Raw genomic sequence first — 23,106 nt, 5'->3', positions numbered from 1 at the left:
CCCACCAGGGCTGCCAAAACTGGTCTGCTTTCCACACCAGAATGATGTTGTTATTGTGAACCAGGGAAACAGGAAAAAAGGCACAGTCTTTATCCTCACAGAGAAGGCGATGGCACCCACTCCAGTGCTCTTGCCTGGAAATCCCATGGACGGAGGAGCCTGGTAGGCTGCAGTCCATGGGATCGAGAAGAGTCAGACACGACTGAGCGACTTCACTTCACTTTATGTCTCTTTATGTTCTATCCATGTGATATGGCAGAGATAGAAAGGTGGACTCTCTTCTTCTTATTGATAGAGAAAGAATACATAACACATAGTGCCCAACAGATCCCAACAGTAGCACAGGTTGATCAAGAAAGACTGAACCATAAAAATAAAACAAGCATGGGAAAAAAATCAGAATATTTAGTCCCACTAACCCAAACTCCAGCAAACAGAATTAACAAGACTTCAGAATATGAAAGAATAGCACTTTTCTATGAAATGTTATTTCTCTTAGATCTGAATTCTAACAACAAAGGAGAATTTAATAAGGAATTACTCTAAGTCAATGCAAAAGATCAAAACTTCTTTTAAATGAGCTAATAATTATGGCAACCCAGTAGCGCCGCAAATGTGCTGTGCTAAAAAAGAAACAGAGATAGCTCTAATGGAATACATTTCAAAGTGGGGTCCGCATAATACAACTCTCATGAGAAGTTGTCACAAGAGAAAGTTCCATGGTCAAATAAGTTTAAAATATTGTACACTACATTTTTTGCCAGAAAAAAAAATCACTGATGTATTGGAAACTCTGGGTGACTGATGTTGCTAGAAACTTGTTTCAAACTCCTTTGACCACAAAAATATTTTCATACATACACAACTATTAAAATTCCTGGGAATTAGTACTTCATTTATCCCATTTTGGGAAACACTTCTTTAAGAATATAAAGAATATAAAAGCACTTCTTTGATGACTTCCCAATAAGCAAACACATACCTTATCAATAAACCAGAAAGACTATTAGTAAAAGGCTATGATTAAACTGATTATTCTGCTTTAGTTAGTCAGATGAAGTTATTAAATAAGACATTGCAATGAACTTTCAAGAATAATTAACCTAATGTTAATCCATACGTAGACCACTCTTTTATTTACAACATAACATTTATCACTACCCTTTTTTTGTTTGTTTATTTATGTGCTTATTTGTTATTATCTATTTATTCCCACTACAATGTAAACGCCATAAGAATTGGGATCCTGTCTGTCTTACTCAATGCTGTATCTCCAGCACTTTGAATAGCTGTTGTTTATACCAGTTTCTCAGGGCACATACTAGTTTCTCAACAAATGTTGACAGAATACTTGAATAAATCTAGTACTTTTCTCTTTGTTCCTTCAAGTCAAAAAAGGACTTCGCACTTTTTCTCCTAAGACAGGAGCAGTTAAAGGAATTTCTGCTTTGTTTTACTAGATGTGTCACCTTGAACAGGTCATGTCACTGCTCTACACCTCAGCCTCCCTGGCAATAACAACACTGTTGTGGCAATGAGTTAACATATACAAAGTACTTAGAACAGTGTCTACTGTATGGTAAGCCCTCCGTAAGCGTTAACTGTGATGGTGATGGTGGTGGTGGTGATGGTGGTGGTAATATGTTCTAAGGAAAAAGTCTTAAATTTAAATGAATTTGGGAAATGCCTGACATAAAATTAAACATATTTTATCTCATTTTTAACATCTTTTAATATGCATCTGTGAATCTTCAAGTAGACTCAATTAGAACAATACCAAAAATTGACCCTTAGGTTGTCTTTTATAGAAAACATACGAATACCTCCTAAAATACCAGCATTTCCAAAACACACCGTTTAGGAAGAACTCAATTAGAAGTCTTTCCATAAAGCAAATACATACATAAGACCTCACTCCATCCACCTCAGAACACATAGAAATTCCCATGAATGATAAATTAGAAAATGAGTGGATGCGAAAGGCACCTAGATCCATGGTCCAATTTATTATTAATCTTTTACCTTACGCTATGGAAGTCAAACATGCTCTGGCTGTCAGTGTTGTCTTTTCCTGAAGCTCGCTGACATTATTCCCTTATCATGTTAGCAGTTGGCTGGATGGTTTCATTGAAGCTTAATGCTTGGGCTCTCATCTTCAGTCTTCTGCACCCTGGTGCTAGCTTGGGACTGTTGCCATTCTTGTCTCCCAGCTACCTTATTTTGCAAAAGATCTAAGTTAACATTCTTTACCACAGTCTTTTCAGTCAATGAGACTTCAAAGGATAAAAGAGAATTTTACCATGATCAAAAGAGTAAAGTTGTAGTAAAAGAAAATCTGAAGGTCTTTCACCTAACAAGCTGCTACATAAATGAAAAAGATTAATGGTTGATTTTTAATGCTGTTTAAAGGAAAAGAATTTTTATTTAAACACGTGAAAGTGAAGTCGCTCAGTCATGTCTGACTCTTTGCAACCCCATGGACTGTAGCCGACCAGGCTCCTCCGTCATGGGATTCTTCAGGCAAGAGTACTGGAGTGGGTTACCATTGCCTTCTCCAGGGGATCTTCCCGACCCAGGGATGGAGCCCGGGTCTCCCGCATTACATGCAGACGCTTTACCCTCTGAGCCACCAGGGAAGCCATAGATCAAGAAAAAATTAGAATCCCAAGGGCCAACACTGGCACCCCCTGACAGGGAAGCAATGGTGATGAGTCAAAGCGTAGTAGTATGGTGTAGTGAAAACATGGGCTCTGGAGCATAATAAGCCTGAACTGGAAATACAGCACCACATCCTCCCAGCTTTCGGCCCTCTCTGAGTTTCCATATCACTATCTACAAAATTATAAAACACTATATAGATAATATTCATTGAACAATTACTTGCAGCCAGGCACTATTTTAAGTTCTTTATGTGGATTAACTCATTCATTCCTCATGTCAATGCCCTCTAGCCCAGGACCACCAAGAACATACCTTTGGTCAAATGAGGTTGGGTTTATTGACTTGTGAAAATGAGGGAGACCATATATTAGGGAGAACTGTGAGGCATCTCAGTAGGTGGGTGTTAGAAAGGACTAGGATTCAGGACTGTATTAGTAATTTAGGGAAAGTTCAAAAGAGTGGAAAATAGCTTTGTATTTGACCCCATGATTTTCCATGGGGTCACAAAGAATCAAACATGACTAAGCAAGTGAGCACGCACACACAAACCTGTTTATGTTCATCAGGCAAAATGCCACAACCAAGCTGCCAGTGTCAAGCTAGCATCTAGAATGCCAAGACCTAGCTGATAGAGCTGGGCCAGCTTCTGATTCTCAGGTGCTGCTCTCCTCTTTCTCATTTACAGCAACATTATAGGATAGGTACTACTTATCACTGGAAGAGACCCTGATGGTGGAAAGAGTGAAGGCAAATGGAGAAGGGGGCAGCAGAGGATGAGATGGTTAGATAGCATCACCAACTCAATGGACATGAATTTGAGCAAACTCTGGGAGAGAGTGGAGGTCAGAGAAGCCTGGCGTGGTGCAGGCCATGAGGTCGCAAGGAGTCGGACACGACTTAGTGATTGAACAACAAAAACAACAACTACTTATCTAGATTGTGAAGATGAAGAAATGAAGTTTACCTGACCATTAAGCAAGAGTGTGGAATTCAAATCCAGATAGGTGACAGGCACTATTCCTTGCGATCCATAACCAGCACTCCTAAACTCTGTACTATTCCACCTCTCAGTGTTAGTTATTACCACCTTACAGGATGGCTGTGAAGACTGCAGCCGATTCATGTAAACACCTGGCTCATGACAAAACTTTCATGAAAAGTGGTACCTCTTATTATTAAACAGAGAAACTAAAACATTCTTAATTTAGGTTTACTTTCAGTTGCACAGAAGGTCCTACTTTGTGGACTGAGCATATCAAGAGGAGCAGGAAATCTGACTCTAGGCCAGATTTTGTCACTAACACACCATGCAAGTATGAGCCACAAGACTTTATAAAACCATACAATGGTCTGTCCCCAAGGAGTTCTGAGTGTTTTTTTTAACAGTTGCCATTGAAGAGTTCTAATTGTTTGACTCAAAATATTTAATCCTGTTTCTAGAAATGCCCTTCTCTAAGTGTTCTCTGGAGGCAAGTAAAAATACAAATATAATGCATTTTTTATGTATAAGACTGGAGTCATTTTTTAAATTATCTTTAAATATATATACACATACAGTTTTCATTTTACTCTATTGGTGACTGCATATTAAATGTAAAGTCTGGCAGTGAGGGTCCCAGTGCTATACTAGTGTCAGAAATAGGTACAAAAATATGGCATTTTTCAAATATATTCTTAAAAGCTTGATTTTCCTCTAAACAAAATTTTGTGTATATTACTAACTTAAAATTAAGAATAAGACAAAATTCACTTATTCTTTGATTTCAACTCCAGGCCCCTGGTGCATTCATAGTAACTCTGGCTTTTATTGTCTGTCACTAGAACATTCTAAAGTCCATTGTCCTTTATCTTACCACTCTTCCAAATTTAATTTTTCCTATTTCTCATCCTTATTCTCTATTAGTTAACAAAATAGTTCAGGTTGATTTGGTTTACTGATAATAAACCATTGTCTTAACCCTCCAAGATGACATATTTGCATATTTTCATTAAGAAAAAAAGATTAATAGAGGACTTCTGACATGCCGGACCATGCAGAAGCATGGCCTAGAGGAGCTACCCCACGCCCGAGGTCAGAGGCTGTGGCCGAGAGGAGCTACCCCAGTCCAAGGAGCTGGTGGCTGCGTGGGCACAGGAGGGCTGAGAGGAGCTACTCCACGTTCAAGGTCAGGAGGGCCGGCAATGAGGAGATACCCCTCATCCAAGGTAAGGAGCGGCAGCTGCGCTTTGCTGGAGCATCTGTGAAGAGATACCCCACGTCCAAGGTAAGAGAAACCCAAGTAAGACAGTAGGTGTTGTGGGAGGGCATCAGAGGGCAGACACACTGAAACCATAATCACAGAAAATTAGTCAATCTGATCACATGGACCACAGCCTTGTCTAACTCAATGAAACTAAACCATGCCATGTGGGGCCACCCAAGATGGGCGGGTCATGGTGGAGAGGTCTGACAGAATGTGGTCCACTGGAGAAGGGAATGGCAAACCACTTCAGTATTCTTGCCTTGAGAACCCCATGAACAGTATGAAAAGGCAAAAAGATACGACACTGAAAGTTGAACTCCCCAGGCCGGTAGGTGCCCAATATACTACTGGAGATCAGTGGAGAAATAACTCCAGAAAGAATGAAGGGATGGAGCCAAAGCAAAAACAATACCCAGTTGTGGATGTGACTGGTGATAGAAGCAAGATCCAGTGCTATAAAGAGCAATATTGCATAGGAACCTGGAATGTTAGGTCCATGAATCAAGGCAAATTGGAAGTGGTCAAACAGGAGATGGCAAGAGTGAACATCGACATTCTAGGAATCAGTGAACTAAAATGGACTGGAATGGGTGAATTTAACTCAGAAGACCATTATATCTACTAGTGTGGGCAGGAATCCCTTAGAAGAAATGGAGTAGCCATCACAGTCAACAAAAGAGTCCGAAATGCAGTACTTGGATGCAATCTCAAAAACAACAAAAAGATCTCTATTCAATTCCAAGGTAAACCATTCAATATCACAGTAATCCAAGACTATGCCCCAACTGGTAACACTGAAGAAGCTGAAGTTGAATGGTTCTATGAAGACCTACAAGACGTTTTAAAACTAACACCCAAAAAAGATGTCCTTTTCATTATAGGGGATTGGAATGCAAAAGTAGGAAGTCAAGAACCTGGGATAACAGGCAAATTTGGCCTTGGAGTACAGAGTGAAGCAGCACAAAGGCTAATAAAGTTCTGCCAAGAGAACGCACTGGTCATAGCAAACACCCTTTTCCAACAACACAAGAGAAGACTCTACACATGGACATCACCACATGGTCAACACCAAAATCAGATTGATTATATTCTTTGCAGCCAAAGATGGAGAAGCTCTATACAGTCAGCAAAAACAAGACCAGGAGGTGACTGTGGCTCAGATCATGAACTCCTTATTGCCAAATTCAGACTTAAATTGAAGAAAGTAGGGAAAACCACTAGACCATTCAGGTATGACCTAAATCAAATCCCTTATGATTATACAGTGGAAGTGAGAAATAGATTTAAGGGACTAGATCTGATAGATAGAGTGCCTGATGAACTATGGACGGAGGTTCATGACATTATACAGAAGACAGGGATCAAGACCATCCCCATGGAAAAGAAATGCAAAAAAGCAAAATGGCTGTCTAGGGAGGCCTTAAAAATAGCTGTGAAAAGAAGAGAAATGAAAAGCAAAGGAGAAAAGGAAAGATATAAGCATCTGAATGCAGAGTTCCAAAGACAGCAAGGAGAGATAAGAAAGCCTTTCTCAGCAATCAATGCAAAGAAAGAAAGGAAAACAACACAATAGGAAAGACTAGAGATCTCTTCAAGAAAATTACAGATACCAAGGGAACATTTCATGCAAAGATGGGCTCGATAAAGGACAGAAATTGTATGGACCTAACAGAAGCAGAAGATATTAAGAAGAGATGGCAAGAATACACAGAAGAACTGTACAAAAAAGAGCTTCATGACTCAGATAATCACGATGGTGTGATCCTCACCTAGAGCCAGACATCCTGGAATGTGAAGTCAAGTGGGCCTTAGAAAGCATCACTACAAACAAAGCTAGTGGAGATGATGGAGTTCCAGTTGAGCTATTTCAAATCCTGAAAGATGATGCTGTGAAAGTGCTGCACTCAATATGCCAGCAAATTTGGAAAACTCAGCAGTGGCCACAGGACTGGAAAAGGTCAGTTTTCATTCCAATCCCAAAGAAAGGCAATGCCAAAGAATGCTCAAACTACCACACAATTACACTCGTCTCACACGCTAGTAAAGTAATGCTCAAAATTCTCCAAGCCAGGCTTCAGCAATACATGAGCCATGAACTTCCAGATGTTCAAGCTGGTTTTAGAAAAGGCAGAGGAACCAGAGATCAAATTGCCAGCATCTGCTGGATCATGGAAAAAAGGAAGAGAGTTCCAGAAAAAACATCTACTTCTGCTTTATTGACTATGTCAAAGACTTTGACTGTGTGGATCACAATAAACTGTGGAAAATTCTGAAAGAGATGGGAATATCAGACCACCTGATCTGCCTCTTGAGAAACCTATATGCAGGTCAGGAAGCAACAGTTAGAACTGGCCATGGAACAACAGACTGGTTCCAAATAGGAAAAGGAGTACGTCAAGGCTGTATATTGTCACCCTGCTTATTTAACTTATATGCAGAGTACATCATGAGAAACACTGGGCTGGAAGAAGCACAAGCTGGAATCAAGATTGCCAGGAGAAATCTCAATAACCTCAGATATGCAGATGACACCACCCTTATGGCAGAAAGTGAAGAGGAAGTAAAAAGCCTCTGATGAAAGTGAAAGTGGAGAGATAAAAAGTTGGCTTAAAGCTCAACATTCAGAAAATGAAGATAATGGCATCTGGTCCCATCACTTCATGGGAAATAGATGGGGAAACAGTGGAAATAATGTCAGACTTTATTTTGGGGGGCTCCAAAATCACTGCAGATAGTGATTGCAGCCATGAAATTAAAAGACGCTTACTCCTTGGAAGGAAAGTTATGACCAACCTAGATAGCATAGTAAAAAGCAGAGACATTACTTTGCCAACAAAGGTCCATCTAGTCAAGGCTATGGTTTTTCCAGTAGTCATGTATGTATGTGAAAGTTGGACTGTGAAGAAGGCTGAGCGCTGAAGAATTGATGCTTTTGAACTGTGGTGTTAGAGAAGACTCTTGAGGGTCCCTTGGACTGCAAGGAGATCCAATCAGTCCATTCTAAAGGAGATCAGTCCTGGGTGTTCATTGGAAGGACTGATGCTAAAGCTGAAACTCCAGTACTTTGGCCACCTCATGCAAAGAGTTGACTCATTGGAAAAGACTCTGATGCCGGGAGGGATTGGGGGCAGGAGGAGAAGGGGATGACAGAGGATAAGATGGCTGGATGGCATCACCGATTCGATGGACATGAGTTTGAGTGAACTCTGCGAGTTGGTGATGGACAGAGAGGCCTGGCGTGCTGTGATTCATGGGGTCACAAAGAGTCAGACATGACTGAGCAACTGAACTGAAGTGAACTGAACTGAAGGCATCACAGAAGCAAATGTCAAGCGATAGCTTTGGCCATATATAGCGAGAGGGAGAGAGGAAGAGCTCAAGCTAGTTCCTTGAGTAGAAAGTATAGGTAACCTATACTTTGATATTTCAGGAGTACTCAGTCTTCATTCTTACTTCTAGAAAACTATACATATGTTACATGTTTATGGACAGGAAAAGGAAGGCTGATTCTGTAATGACCAAACACAAAGACACACACTCGCAAATACAGTGTCATTGTTTGGCTTCTATGGGGTCAGGATTTAAAATTTTTCTTTTTGCAACTAAGTTAGTAAGCAGTAAATTTTAAGTAATGAAATTAGTCACATCAACATGCTGTCAAAACTAAATAATATCTCAACTCTTGAAGGATTCCAAAAGGAAGAACTTACATTCCAAGAAATGTCTAGAATTTAGTTCCTTAAATCTGCTGCCTGGGATGCCTCCTAAATTTAAATTTGTTCAGTTTGCCATCTATGAAAAAAAAAGAAAGAAAGAATATCAACCAATCCAAATTTCTAGATTCACTTTTTTGTGAGAAGTATGAACTTAACTACATTCATTACCATAAACTGTAATGATTAATCCTATAGAAGAGGGAACACTCAGTATTGTAGATAGAGCCCTGGACTTGTATCAGGTTGACTAAACAACTGACTGAGTTACATATCTGTAAACTGGGAGAGGTAGGGAAAAGAAGTAGTTCCCCAGAGTTCTGAAACTATTTTCAAAATTTCAAAACTATAATAGAATTAATGTATTTTTTCACAGTAAGTCTGCACTAAATACTAGAATTTTTTTACATGGTAGAATTTCATTATCTCAGGATGGTGTCATTGCTGAACTCATGCTAAAGAGATCAGTAGTTATGTGTTCAGATTAATTTAAAATGAAAAACCTAATTATCATTTAAGGAGTGCTCTTGGTGAGGAAAAATAGACAAAATATTTCAAAATGTTGAATCACTGGAGAAAAATTAATTAAAAGAGCCTTTAGCAGTGAAAAGGTCAAGAACCACTTGTTCCAGACAATGTCTATGATATCTGCCTGCTTCAAAAATCAATACAACTATGCATCACTTTTAATATTTTTTAATTCTTTATATAAATTAGATGAAAAAGCAGGTCAAATTTTATTTAAAGCAGACTTAAAGTTGTTTGAAGATTTTAAATGTCCACATTCTTCCATGTCTATTCACAAGAGTATGTTTTCAAAAATGCTTATAGTCTAACAACTATAAACCAGCCTCTTGAGAATTATCTACTTACTAAATTCTTCCATAAAGGTATAAAGTTCAAACAGCAATAATGCCCATTTTAAATAAGATTAAAAATAAATTTAAGAGATTTAAAACTAAAAATGTTGTTTGTAATCCTACAGTGATAGTTAAGGAAATGATGAACATTTTGACAATGGGCTTATCATTTTCTAGTACTTTAGAATTCAAAATATAAGCTCTGATTAGAAAAGTCTAAAATATCTTAAAGATCCTAAAAGTCGCCCTAACTCAAACACAAAGTATCAGCAACTATAGTCTGAACTGCAACAGTGAGTTTATGTGCTTTCTTTTGCAGTTTGTTTTGTTTTTAAGATTTCCCAAAGACACACACCACTGTATTTGAAACAGGATCATCAAATCCTGGGAAAGCTTGGTCCTTCTTTCTTTTTCACAAGTACACAGTATGAAACATCAAGTAGTCTGGCTTCTATCTTCACAGAAGTACAAATGAAAAACGGTGGGACTGTAACCGTCTGGCTAGCTGCGTGAGGACAGTGTGTAGACTACGGGAAGATGAATGCTGGACTGTCATCTCAGCCTACCTACACAGTGCAACTGGGTGATGGCTTTGGTGACCAATCAGTTCATCCCTAGAATTTCAAGTACCTTAGGTATCATAGAATTCATCCAATCCAACCCCCCAATTTGTCCATGATAACCCAGAAGCCAAAGAAATGTAAGACACTTTTTTATAGTCCTACAACTAGTTGATGGCTAGATCTTAAATCCAGATCTCAATTCCTGCCCAATGTTCTTTCTACTACCATAAATTAGAAACCATCTTATTAACATGTTATCTCTCAGGAGATAACCTCTTGAGATTGTTATGCCTTAACATTTGCTCAGCTGCTGCCCTCGCCTGTGGGCTCTTCAGTGGAGGGTCTGCTCGGATGATGGCATGTGGTCATAGCCCTCTGACACCCCCAGTTCCGTTCAGATGTCTTGCTTCCCTGATCCAGGCACTTGAGACCTTACCACAGCTTCACCTCTACTCTCTCCTTCGAATGCGTAACCTGGTCACCTGTGGCTTTTGGCTTACCCTTGGTGATTCCCGCTAGTCCCCATCTGTTTGTTTCAATCCTCCAAAACTTTTAAGGTTTGCCACTCTTGTTATTCCTTTATTTTGTTTTCTTCTCAAGTAACTGAAGCGGCCTTTAAGACAGACTCTTTGAACCCGATCTTCTGTCTCAACCCTGAACAGATGGTTCTCAGGTCTGGGCAGAGCCTCTTCAGTCTATTCAAGTTACTGCTTTTCCTGCCAGTTCCTGGTTTCTGCTGCCCTCTAGTAGCCATTAGTAGCATGACAGGATTTGAAACAAGAAAGGCATATTTTTGTTGAATTTAATTACTCAGTGGGGTTGTTTCAGTATCATGCAAATACAACCCGGGAAGAAAACAAATGATGTGTAGCTGGAGCCACCACCCTGTGATTCCTCCCCCTCCAGGCCTGAGTCAGAACACGGTTTAAAGTGAGAGCTATAATGGGGCTAGTTACCTATACATGCAATAAATTCTTTTATATGTCAGTTTATTTGCCCCAATCTGATTTCCATCGATGGTTCCTTTTAAAAGTCCAACTCTTTAATCCCCTCACCTGTTCAACTGAAATCCTAGCATTAGGAACACAGAAAAAGGAAAAAGTGACCAAAAAGCAACTTAAATTCAATCAGTCCCACTTCTTCAGGGATTACTTAGATAAATTTGGTAATATAATGTTATATATTGCGACTATTTAAAATTACGTTTTATAAAAATCAAAAGTACAAAAAAATACAATATTAAGTGCAATAGCTAAACATTAAAAAAAGAACTACAGCAAGAACCCCAGAACAGAGAGAGAAATGGTCTGAAACGTTAATTGGTGGTTAGTTTTTGTATTATCTATAAACATATGTAACATTTTGTAATCATAAAAGCTGCATCTGTGGGTAACTAAATAGTGGGTCACTCATGCCTGACTATAAGACTAAGAGAGTTAGATCTGCAAATAGAACTTTTGTGGCCTGTGCCAGTCATCATAGTGATGATAATGCCATTATCATAGCCAACGACATGGATAGTAGGAATGTGAGTGGAATAAAATGTTAGTGGCAAGATAAACCAGAGGGTCAGTCACATTCTTTGGTTGCCCTTCTGCCTAGAGTATCTCTGGGAAAGACAATCATTTTGGCCAATTAAGCCCACTAAATTTTTCAACAATGTACATGGGAACAACTTCAAAAGTGAGTGACCAGATGTTCCACTACTTTGAGTCTGCGGAAGCTTGACAAATTTACATAAATTTTTTAAACTAAATGTGACCTTTTGTGTAGCTAGGTTGGTGAAATAGGCCAATCCATGTATATAAACAACCCTAAGGGGGATATGGAGTAGGAATCATGGTGTCAACTATCACAGATGTTTAAGACTTCCAATTAAGTATATATATTTCATATATATATATATCCTTAAGATTTCTCTTAAGTATATATTGACAGTATATACTGTCAATATCTTTCTAGAAAGTTTGTACCAATCTACACTGTGGGTGTGGGATAAATGAGACACTGTAGTTAATGTACATTTTCCAGCATGCTTGCTGCAAATGTTCTGCTTTCTTTGGTTCAAAAAAAGGGATGATCTATTATAATAAAAATGATCATCATATGTGCTCTTATTTTATTACTTCAAGCAAATCCTACTCAAATTTTGGCTCTTCCTCACTGTAGGTAGTAAATTTCTTACCACTCATCCATGTGCACCATAATTCACATATGCATAGTGAGAACTGCTACCCTGAAGTGAACTACTGAACACAATCAGAACATTTCAGTTTCCCTTGTTTTGGTTTCTAGAAGATATTTTTAGTAACAGTAAGTATTTGAAAGTATAATTTCATTGGCCCTTTTGAGTCCTTTTCATTGTACTCATGTCACATTTTATCAGTTGACTAAATACAGGCTTCCCAATATTTTTTAGTGGTAATTTCCACACACCCCATTAAAGGAAAAAATGCAAATTCCTCAAAAAGTACAAAGACTAGGATTCCTATTTCTTTTTTTTTTTTTTTCATTCAACGATTATTTGTTGAATATTTGATACATGCCAAGTATAATTCTAGGAGCTGGGGCTATAACAGTAAGAAAAACTGATCAAAAACAAAGATCTCTGACTCCGCTCTTTTCCTCCCTGGCTGCTTAAAGATCAGCTGCCATCGTGAAAGACACAGTAACTATCCAGACCAGGAAGTTCATGACCAACCGACTGCTTCAGCGGAAACAAATGGTCATCGATGTTCTTCACCCTGGAAAGGCAACAGTACGTAAAACAGAAATTCGGGAAAAACTGGCCAAATGTACAAGACCACACCAGATGTCATCTTTGTATTTGGATTCAGAACCCATTTTGGTGGTGGCAAGACAATTGGCTTTGGCATGATTTACCATTCCCTGGATTATGCAAAGAAGAATGAGCGCAAACACAGGCTTGCAAGACGTGGCCTATATGAGAAGAAAAAGACCTCAAGAAAACAGTAAAAGAAATGCAAGAACAGAATGCAGAAAGTCAGGGGGAATGCAAAGGCCAATGTTGGTGCTGGCAAAAAGTGAGCTGGAGATTGGACAACAGACTGTATCTGTGGTGATTGTGCAGATTTTTCATGAAAAAGAAAATAAACTAAAACATTTTCAGTACAGTTCAGTTCAGTTCAGTTGCTCAGTCATGTCCGACTCTTTGCGAACCCATGGACTACAGCACTCCAGGCCTCCCTGTCCATCACCAACTCCCGGAGTTTACTCAAACTTATGCCCATTGAGTCGGTGATGCCATCCAACCATCTCATCCTCTGTCGTCTCCTTCTCCCGCCTTCAATCTTTCCCAGCATCAGGGTCTTTTCAAATGAGTCAGCTCTTCGCATTAGGTAGCCAAAGTACTGGAGTTTCAGCTTCAACATCAGTCCTTCCAAGGAACACCCAGGACTGATCTCCTTTAGGATGGACTGGTTGTATCTCCTTGCAGTCCAAGGGACTCTCAAGAGTCCCCTCAAACACCATAGTTCAAAAGCATCAATTCTTCTGTGCTCAGCTTTCTTTACAGTCCAACTCTCATCTCTGACTCCCTTAAGCTTACATTTCAGTGATTAAGTATGTGTTATCTATATATCTTTTATACAAAGCTCTATATCTAACCCATCACAAATCCCATCAGCTTTCCCTTCAAAATATATCCAGATCCTGACCACTTTGCATGACCTCCATAGCTAATTTCTCTTCTCATCACTCTAAGAGTATTTTTGGCTGTTTTACTTGCTTTCAACTTCCATCTCCCTCCATCCCCTCATCACCACTCACATACAGAGTTTATTCTCAACATAGGAACCAATGTCACCTTTTAAACCCAAAGTGAAATTCATTGCTCTGTTGCTCAAAGCCCTCCTATGGCACTCCAGCTTACTTAGAGAAGAGCCAAAACTGTGCATTGGTCCACAAAGTCCTACAGAATCTGGCCTCCTGATACCTCTCTGACCTGATTTATCACTCTCTCCTTTGCTCATTTGCTTCAGTGATGGTGGCCTCCTTGCCTTTAACTCACAGGATATCTTTGTGCCTCAGGGCCTTTGCACATGTTACTACCGCTGCCTGGAATACTCTTCTCCAAATACCTGCAGGATTCACTCCCTCACCAACTTCAAACCATCCCTCAAATTTAATCTTCTTAGCAAGGTGTTTCCTGACCATTCCATTAAAAATGGCAACCTAGTATTCTTCCTGCCTTCCTAAATAATTTACTCCGAAGCCCAGAAAATTAACATTCATGCAGGGTAGAGTTAAGGGGCAGCAAACCTGTGCAATACATAAGAATCGATGGGATGAGGAAGACATCAATGAATGGGCCACGGTCAGAGGAAGCTTAAAGTCAGATGTCAAGATCTAAAAAGGAAAAGATGAGTAGAGAGTGAAGAGTTCAGCCATGAGGAAGTGAGGGCTGGTAGCAGCATCAGGAAACTGGTTATATTCAGCAAGAAGTGATCTAATACAAAAACATGTTAAAGGTAATGGCAGCCAAGTTTCTACTGGGGGAGAAGAGATTTACAAATGTGGAAAAGGAGAAAATTAAAATGAACTGTGGTGTTGGACTGGAGCTGGAAGCTAATATTAACTCATGCTTTCAGTATATTAGATATAGAAATAAACATGTATGTAAATGTGTATATGTATATGTGTGTATAATCATACATATAATCCCAGCTCTGTCCATTAAAAAGATCTAGGGGCAGCAAACTCTTATTAGCCACAAGCATATCTAGCACTCAGATCTTAGTTTCCAAATATTCAGTGTCATTTTCCACTTACAGTACTTTGACCACCTCATGCAAAGAGTTGACTCTTTGGAAAAGACTGATGCTGGAAGGGATTGGGGGCAGGAGGAGAAGGGGACGACAGAGGATGAGATGGCTGGATGGCATCATTGACTTGATGGACGTGAGTCTGAGTGAACTCCGGGAGTTGGTGATGGACAGGGAGGCCTGGCATGCTGCGATTCATGGGGTCGCAAAGAGTCGGACACGACTGAGCAATTGAACTGAACTGAACTAAACTTCCACTTCCAGGGATCTTTTAAAGTGATTGATTACAGGGCAGGGCAGAGAAATTACAAGATAATCCCGAAGCATCTAACATGCTAGAGAGAAAGAAAGTGCACAAAGATGAGGTTTTGTCAAAATGACATAGATGTCAGCTTGAAAGGGACCCCACTGGCCAAATCTGGGAAAATTTGAGCAAAAAATTAAATAACAATGCTAAAAAAATATAACCTGCTGAATAAAACAAAATTCATGAATTCACCTTGATATAAAGATTTAAAATAACAAATAAATGGAGAGAAGGGAAAGATTTTCTCTGTAGTAGAATGATGACTAATAAATGTAGTGAAACTAATGGACCATCATAGTAGTAATCAAGCAAGAAATATAGATAGATGCTATATCTAGTGGATGAAAGTCAATGCAAAATGGGACATTTACATACTCTCAAAATACCTGCTCAATTAAAAAAATGCTTTTTTAATTACAAAAGGAAAAAGAGTAATTTTACAGTGGTGATGCCTACTTCTTAATGAAATGATCAAAGTTAATGTTATCAATTATGAGACAAACTGAAATCACCTATCACTTGACAGGATAAAATAAGAACACAACTTTACTTATGTTGCATTTTACCAAAAATGTATAATTGGAATCTAATCATCAGGAATCATCAGATAAATCCATATACAGGGACACTTTACAAAATGTTCAGCCAGAACTCTTCACAAGTGTCAAGGTTGAAAGTCAAAGAAACATCGAAAAACTGTGCTTTTTCCCAGCTTTATTGAAATATACTTGACAAATAAAATTCTAAGATATTTAAAGTGTGCAATATAATAATTTGATACACGTATACATTGTGTAAGGATTCCCCCATCAATGAAAAACTGTTTTTGATTGAAGGACATGAAAAGGACATGACAACCAAATGTAATACGTGATCCTAGTTAGAGTCCTATTGCATAAAGAACATTATGAGGACAACTGATGAAACAAAATGAGATGGCAGTAAAGGATTGATGCTAATATCCTAATTCTTATGGCTGTGTTATGGTTGTGTAGGACAAAGTTGTTCAGGAGTGATAGCCACTTCCTCTATGGTTCATATAAACAGTAGTTTCTTGAACCCTTTTTTCCTGTAAGTTTAAAGTAATTTCTAAATAAATATGTAAACAATGGCTTCCCAGGTGATTCACTTGTAAAGAATCCACCTGTCAATGCAGGAGATGCAAGAGACATGGGTTGGATCCCTGTGTCCGGAAGATCCCCTGGAGTAGAAAATGGCAACCCACTCCAGTATTCTTGCCTGGGAAATCAACATGCACAGAGGAGCCAAGTGGGCTACAGCTCATGGTTGCAAAGAGTCGATGTGACTGAGCATCCGTGTGTGTTCCATGTAAACAGCATTGGGAATCCATCTAACACATTCCCCACTCTCTGTTCCATTTATTTTTCTCCAGAGCACTTCTCAATATCTGATACACAACACATTTTACTTACCACTGTTATCTGCCTTCCTCTACTAGAATAGAGGCTACATGGATTTTTGTATTACTTTTCCTTCTGTATTCTAGCACCTTCCACAGTATCTGATCCACAAATGATGTTCTATAGGTATGCGTTCAATGAATTGACTTTTCCTGTCCTCAGGAGCAGATTGCCTGTGAGCTGTTGCTAAAGCAAGTACATAATTGCAGCACACCAGTTAGCAGGCATAGATCTGCTTGATGACATATATAGAAAAAGAAACTCTTCTCCAAAGGAAACACTTTCTGCAGAAATGCAGATATACCTATTCCTAGACAAACCTTGATGCACCATAAAGGACAGTTTAGCCCCTTAGAGCCACAGATTCCCAAACTCCTCCAATTTCCTTGGTAGTTTTGTGTAACAAAATGGCCCATGGCAGTTCTTTTCCGAACAAAGAAAGAGTCTGCTGCTGACTCACAGATATAGAGATCTAACTAATGGATATCAGTGGGAGAGGGAAGGGGGAATGGGCAAGATAAGGGTAGGGGATAAAGAGGTACAAACTAGTGTGGATAAAAATAAACTACAAGGATATATTGTACAGCATAGGGAATGTAGGCTGTACTTTACACCAACTTTAAATGGAGTGTAATCTACAAAAATATTCAACATCACTATGTTGTACACCTGGAACTATTGTAAATCAACTGTACTTCAATGAAATAAAGAATTAATTTTAAAAAGAAAGCCTGAAGTCTTCTTCTAAGTCAATTCAAGCTATCCCTTTTTTAAGCCAGATTTTTATAAAAAAAAAAAAAAAAGTTTCTGCACTTAAATGGACAATTAACTGTTTTCTACTAATCCCATCAAACTTCTCAACATTCTTAGAGCAAATTTAAGTCAAGACATCTTGTTCAAACATCTGTTGAGACTTTGAAGTGTACACTGGGAAAAGTCATATAAAATTTCTATTTGAAAGAGCAGTATTAATCTGAAATGTTTTTTGCTTTATTCGTATTTCCTTTATTAGTCATACAGTTCTCCAGAATTTCGTTAAATATGAGAATATTATGAGAGGCAGCAGGAGTATTACAGCATGTCTTATAAGAATATGAGTTTTATAGTCAGAAAGACAGAGATTCATTTCAGCTTTACCAATCATTAGCAGCATAATCACAAGCAGGTTATTTAAATTTTCTAAGCATCTGTTTCTTTATTATAAAACTGGTATGATAATGAGAGTGCCTACCTTATAGGCTAATTTAAAGATTAAAAAGTACATAAAGCACAAGGCCAGACCATTGTGAGGAACATAGAAATGTTAGCTTTTATTTTTTGTAAATGTCATTTAAATGTAAAGTCCATATATTAAATATAAATATGCAATAAACCTAATAAAAATATATATAATTTGTGTTTTTTCCTTCTAAGTTTCATTCTGGTAAACTTTATACATGCAGTCTCATTTTCTGTAACTCACATTAACACATCCTTGAAAAACATCATAGTGATATAAAGGTAAAAATGTAGCTTTGACTACATTGTTAATATGTATGGAAAACTCCAATTGTATGTAGAAATTAAATTATTTCAGCTTGAAATTGATTTGTAAGACATGACATTTCATTTTCATTTGCACACATTTTGTCTCTAACTGATTAAATAATTTCCCAAATCAGCTTGAATTTGTCATATCTGTTTATAGCTAAAGGTAACAGCCAAATTGTTTGGGGCTAATTTACATAGTAAGTATAGTGAAATTTTTATTTTATATAAAATATCAGGTATAAACATTATTTTGACAAAATGCTAAAGAAGTTAATAATGTAACTTAACTATATGATCTATGTATATTTGTATTCAAATCTCATTAAAATATAAAAATAATTAAAAAAAAAAACAAGTGTTACATGGGCTGCTTTTTTCTCTTTTTCAGGTAACATGGTTAACTAGTCTTATAATATCTCTGGTTTCATAAAGCTAGCACCAGTTTTTCCAAAATCTAAAGTTGGATGAAGAAAATATTTCCAATCCTGGAAAATAAGAAAAAGTAGAAACTCACACTTTCCAATTTCCATATGTACTACAAAACAATTGTGCGGTAGTTTGAGCATTCTTTGGCATTGCCTTTCTTTGGGATTGGAATGAAAACTGACCTTTTCCAGTCCTGTGGCCACTGCTGAGTTTTCCAAATTTGCTGGCATTTTGAGTGCAGCACTTTCACAGCATCATCTTTCAGGATTTGGAATAGCTCAACTGGAATTCCATCACCTCCACTAGCTTTGTTCGTAGTGATGCTTTCTAAGGCCCACTTGACTTCACATTCCAGGATGTCTGGCTCTAGGTGAGTGATCACACCATCGTGATTATCTGGTTTGTGAAGATCTTTTTTGTACAGTTCTTCTGTGTATTCTTGCCATCTCTTAATATCTTCTGCTTCTGTTAAGTCCATACCATTTCTGTCCTTTATCGAGCCCATCTTTGCATGAAATGTTCCTTTGGTATCTCTGATTTTCTTGAAGAGATCCCTTGTCTTTCCCATTCTGTTGTTTTCCTCTATTTCTTTGCATTGATCACTGAGGAAGGCTTTCTTATCTCTTCTTGCTATTTGCTATTGCTATTTGCTCTTCTTGCGTCTTCTTGCTATTCTTTGGAACTCTGTATTCAGATGTTTATATCTTTCCTTTTCTCCTTTGCTTTTCGCTTCTCTTCTTTTCACAGCTATTTGTAAGGCCTCCCCAGACAGCCATTTTGCTTTTTTGCATTTCATTTCCATGGGTTAGAGTCGGACACGACTGAGCGACTGATCTGAATCTGATCTGGCTACAAAGCAATGGAAATCAAGAAAGTCAGTTCACTCACTCAGTTGTGTCCAACTCTTTGCGACTCCATGAACTGCAGCACGCCAGGCCTCCCTGTCCATCACCAACTCCCGGAGTTCACTCAGACTCACGTCCATCAAGTCAGTGATGCCATCCAGCCATCTCATCCTCTGTCGTCCCCTTCTCCTCCTGCCCCCAATCCCTCCCAGAATCAGTGTCTTTTCAAATGAGTCAGCTCTTCACATGAGGTGGCCAAAGTATTGGAGTTTTAGCTTCAACATCAGTCCTTCCAAGGAACACCCAGGACTGATCTTTAGGATGGACCAGTTGGATCTCCTTGCAGTCCAAGGGACTCTCAAGAGTCTTCTCCAACACCCCAGTTCAAAAGCATCAATTCTTCTGTCCTCAGCTTTCTTTATAGTCCAACTCTCTCACATCCATACATGACCACTGGAAAAACCATAGCCTTGACTAGATGGACCTTTGTTGACAAATGTCTCTGCTTTTTAATCAAGACAGTGTGGTACTAGAAAAAGATATATACTGACAGATCACTGGAATAGATCTGAGAATCCAGAACTGAACACATACATCTGTGGGACAACTGATTTTCAACAAGGTTGCCAAGACCATTCAATGGGGAAGGAATAATTTTTTCAACAAATGGTGTTGGGACAACTGGATGGCCACATACAAAAGAATTGTTTTCTGGTATTACAAAATCTGGGCTTCCCTGATAGCTCACCTGGTAAAGAATCTGCCTTCAATGCAGGGGACCCTGGTTTGATTCCTGCCTCAGGAAGACCCCCTGAAGAAGGGATAAGCTACCCACTCCAGTATTCTTGGGCTTGCCTAGTGGCTCAGATGGTAAAGAATCCCACATGCAATGCAGGAGACTTGGGTTCCAACCCTGGGTTGTGAAGATCCCCTAGCGGAGGGCATGGCAACCCACCCCCAGACAGAGGAGCCTGACGGGTTACAGTCCATGGGGTTGCAAAGGGTCGGACACGACTGAGTGACTAAGCACAGCACATTACAAAGTCTAACATTTCCTGTGCTGCGTTGACTTCTTTGAGCCTTGCAGGGCCCCAAAGTCTTAAGCATAAGATTCCTTGTTCTTGTGAGATATGCCCCCCACCCCACAGGAAAGGTTTCCCATCTGACTAGTTCCTCTGTCAGCTGCACCAGGTACAACACACTCCATCCTCAGTCTAATGGGCTTTATCTCCTTGCCAGTCCATGAAATTTAAACAAGCCAATCACAAACAAGCCAATGATCTCCCGTGGGAGCCAGTGATCACCTCATCCTCTGGATATTCCAAAGTCTGGCTCCCACAGCCTCTGCTTATCCTTACTATTCTCAAGTGCAGCCCCCATGTGGCTCTGTATGATATGCTGTGTCCTCTCTGGGGCTGCAAGCATGATTGATTGATAATCTTCTATTGGATTTCATCTGTCCAGTGCTAGATATTATGTGTTCAGCCATCTCATACTATTTATGATAGAGGATACCTCCCTCACCAACTAGATAAATAGTAGGTAATCAAAACATCTTTACCTAACAACAGATACCAAACAATTCAAACTGGATCAAAGTCCCTAAATGTAAAAGCTGAAACTATAAAATTCATAGAAAACACAGTATTTGACAAAGAATTCTTAAATATGACACTAAAATCATGAGCAACAGAAGAAAAAAAATAACTTCATTAAAATTCAAAGGATTTTTAAATATTTATTTATTTACTTGGCTGCACCCGCTCTTAGTTGTGGCACATGGGATTTTCAATCTCTGTTATGGCATGGGGTGGCACAGGGGATCTTTAGTTGTGTCATTCGAGCTCCTAGTTGCAGCATGGGGGATCTAGTTCCCGACCAGGGATCAAACTGGGGCCTCCTGCATTGAGAGTGTGGAGTCTTAGCCACTGGACCACCAGGGAAGCCCAAAATTTAAAATTTTTGTGCTTCAAAGTGAAAGTGAAGTCGCTCAGTCGTGTCGCTCTTTGAGACCCCATGGACTATAGCCTACCCGGCTTCTCCGTCCACAGGATTTTCCAGGCAAGAGTACTGGAGGGGGTTGCCATTTCCTTGTCTAAGACACCATTAAAAAAAATAAAAAACACAACATATATAATACAACAAAAGAAAATACTTTTAAATCACATATGTGATAAGGACCTTACATCTAGGTTATGTAAAGAATTATTACAGCTCATTTAAAAAAAAAAGAGAGAGAGAGAACCTGGTTTTTTATTTTTTATTTTTTTTTTATAAAAGATTAAATTTATTGGTCTTTTTGGGGAATTTGATGCATCATTGGTATATTACAACTGAGCCATTAATCTGGTAGCTTCATCAACATTAACTGGTACATTTTCATGACACTGCTGAGGTATCAGTTGTTTCTGCAGAGGTTCGAGGGAAAGGCCTTTTGAGAAGTTTGCCAGTTCCTTCTGTATATCTATAAAAGCTTTATTCACTCTGTTAACTTTTTCATCATTCACAATGTTTATCTTCTTAAGATTAGTGGTAACTGGTTTTGCTTTATTTTTAACCTTAAAGCTTTTTTGGCTGGCTATGTGGAATACATTCCTGGACTTCTGCCCTCTTAGTTTGTTCTTGGCCATTGTCTCTCACCAGGCCTCCGACACCCTCGTATAGCCTCTCAGGTTCCAGGTAACGCCATCTGCCAGAACCTGGTTTTTTAAATGAGCATTTCTCTAAAGAAGATATACAAATAGCCAATAAGCATATGGAAAGATTCTCAATATCATTAGTCAACAGAAAGTTTGCAAATCGAAAACAAAATGAAATACCACTTCACACCCACTGAGATGGCAAGAATTAATAGGTCAGATAATAACAGGAGCTGATGAGGATGTAGAGAAATCAGAGCACCCACACACTGTTGATGAGAATATAAAATACTTCAGTCACTTTAGAAAACATTCTTGTAGTTTCTCAAATGATTAAACACAGAGCTACCACATGACCCAGCAATTCAACTTTTAGATATACACCCCAGAGCAATAAAATATATGCCAACACAAAAACTTGTGTAGGAATACTTATAGCAGCATTCATCATAGTAGACAAAATGTCGGGGGGACACCCAAATATCAGTCAGTGGACAAATGCAAAAATAAAATGTAGTATATTCATATAATGAAATATTATTTGGCCATAAAAAGAAGTATTGATAAATAGTACAGCTGTTGTTGTTGCTAAGTTGCTAAGTCATGTCTGGCTCTTTGCAACCTCACAGACTGAAGCAAGCCAGCTCCTCTGTCCTCCATTATCTCCCAGAATTTGCTCAGATTCATGACCATTGAGTCAGTGATGCTATCTAACCATATCATCCTCTGCTATTCCCTTCTCCTCCTGCCCTCAATCCTTCCCAACATCAGGGTCTTTTCCAATGAGTCAAATCAGGTGGCCAAACTGATTGTTCAGCAACAATCCTTGCGATGAATATTCAAGGTTGATTTCCTTTAGGATTGACTGGTTTGATCTCCTTGCGGTCCAAGTGACACTCGGGAGTCTTCTCCAATACCACAATTCAAAAGCATCGATTCTTCAGCTCTCCGTCTTCTGTATGGTCCAGCTCTCATATCTGTATGTGACTACTGGAAAAACCATAGCTTTGACTATATGGACCTTTGTCAGAAAGCAATCTCTGCTTTTGAATACACTGCCTAGGTTTGTCATAGTTTTTCATCAAAGGAGCAAGAGTCTTTCCATTTCATGGCT

The 23,106-nt window shown here is 38.8% G+C and overlaps 1 protein-coding gene and 1 pseudogene across 1 annotated transcript; one reads left to right on the top strand and one right to left on the bottom strand.

The window, feature by feature from the left end:
• Positions 1-10,394: 10,394 nt before the first annotated feature.
• LOC113890927 lies at positions 10,395-13,111 on the top strand (annotated as a pseudogene).
• An 8,514-nt stretch (positions 13,112-21,625) lies between these two features.
• On the bottom strand, positions 21,626-22,033 carry LOC113891908 (uncharacterized protein C8orf59 homolog). Its single transcript, XM_027540347.1, has one exon. It carries the CDS (start codon positions 21,981-21,983, stop codon positions 21,681-21,683), a length of 303 nt encoding a protein of 100 aa, XP_027396148.1. The 5' UTR covers positions 21,984-22,033; the 3' UTR covers positions 21,626-21,680.
• Between the last annotated feature and the right edge of the window lie 1,073 nt (positions 22,034-23,106).

This window comes from Bos indicus x Bos taurus, chromosome 4 (assembly GCF_003369695.1).
Source record: "Bos indicus x Bos taurus breed Angus x Brahman F1 hybrid chromosome 4, Bos_hybrid_MaternalHap_v2.0, whole genome shotgun sequence".
Taxonomy (NCBI): Eukaryota; Metazoa; Chordata; class Mammalia; order Artiodactyla; family Bovidae; genus Bos; species Bos indicus x Bos taurus.
The sequence above is the reverse complement of the archived record's forward strand: the minus strand, read 5'-3'. Positions and strand labels throughout refer to the sequence as shown.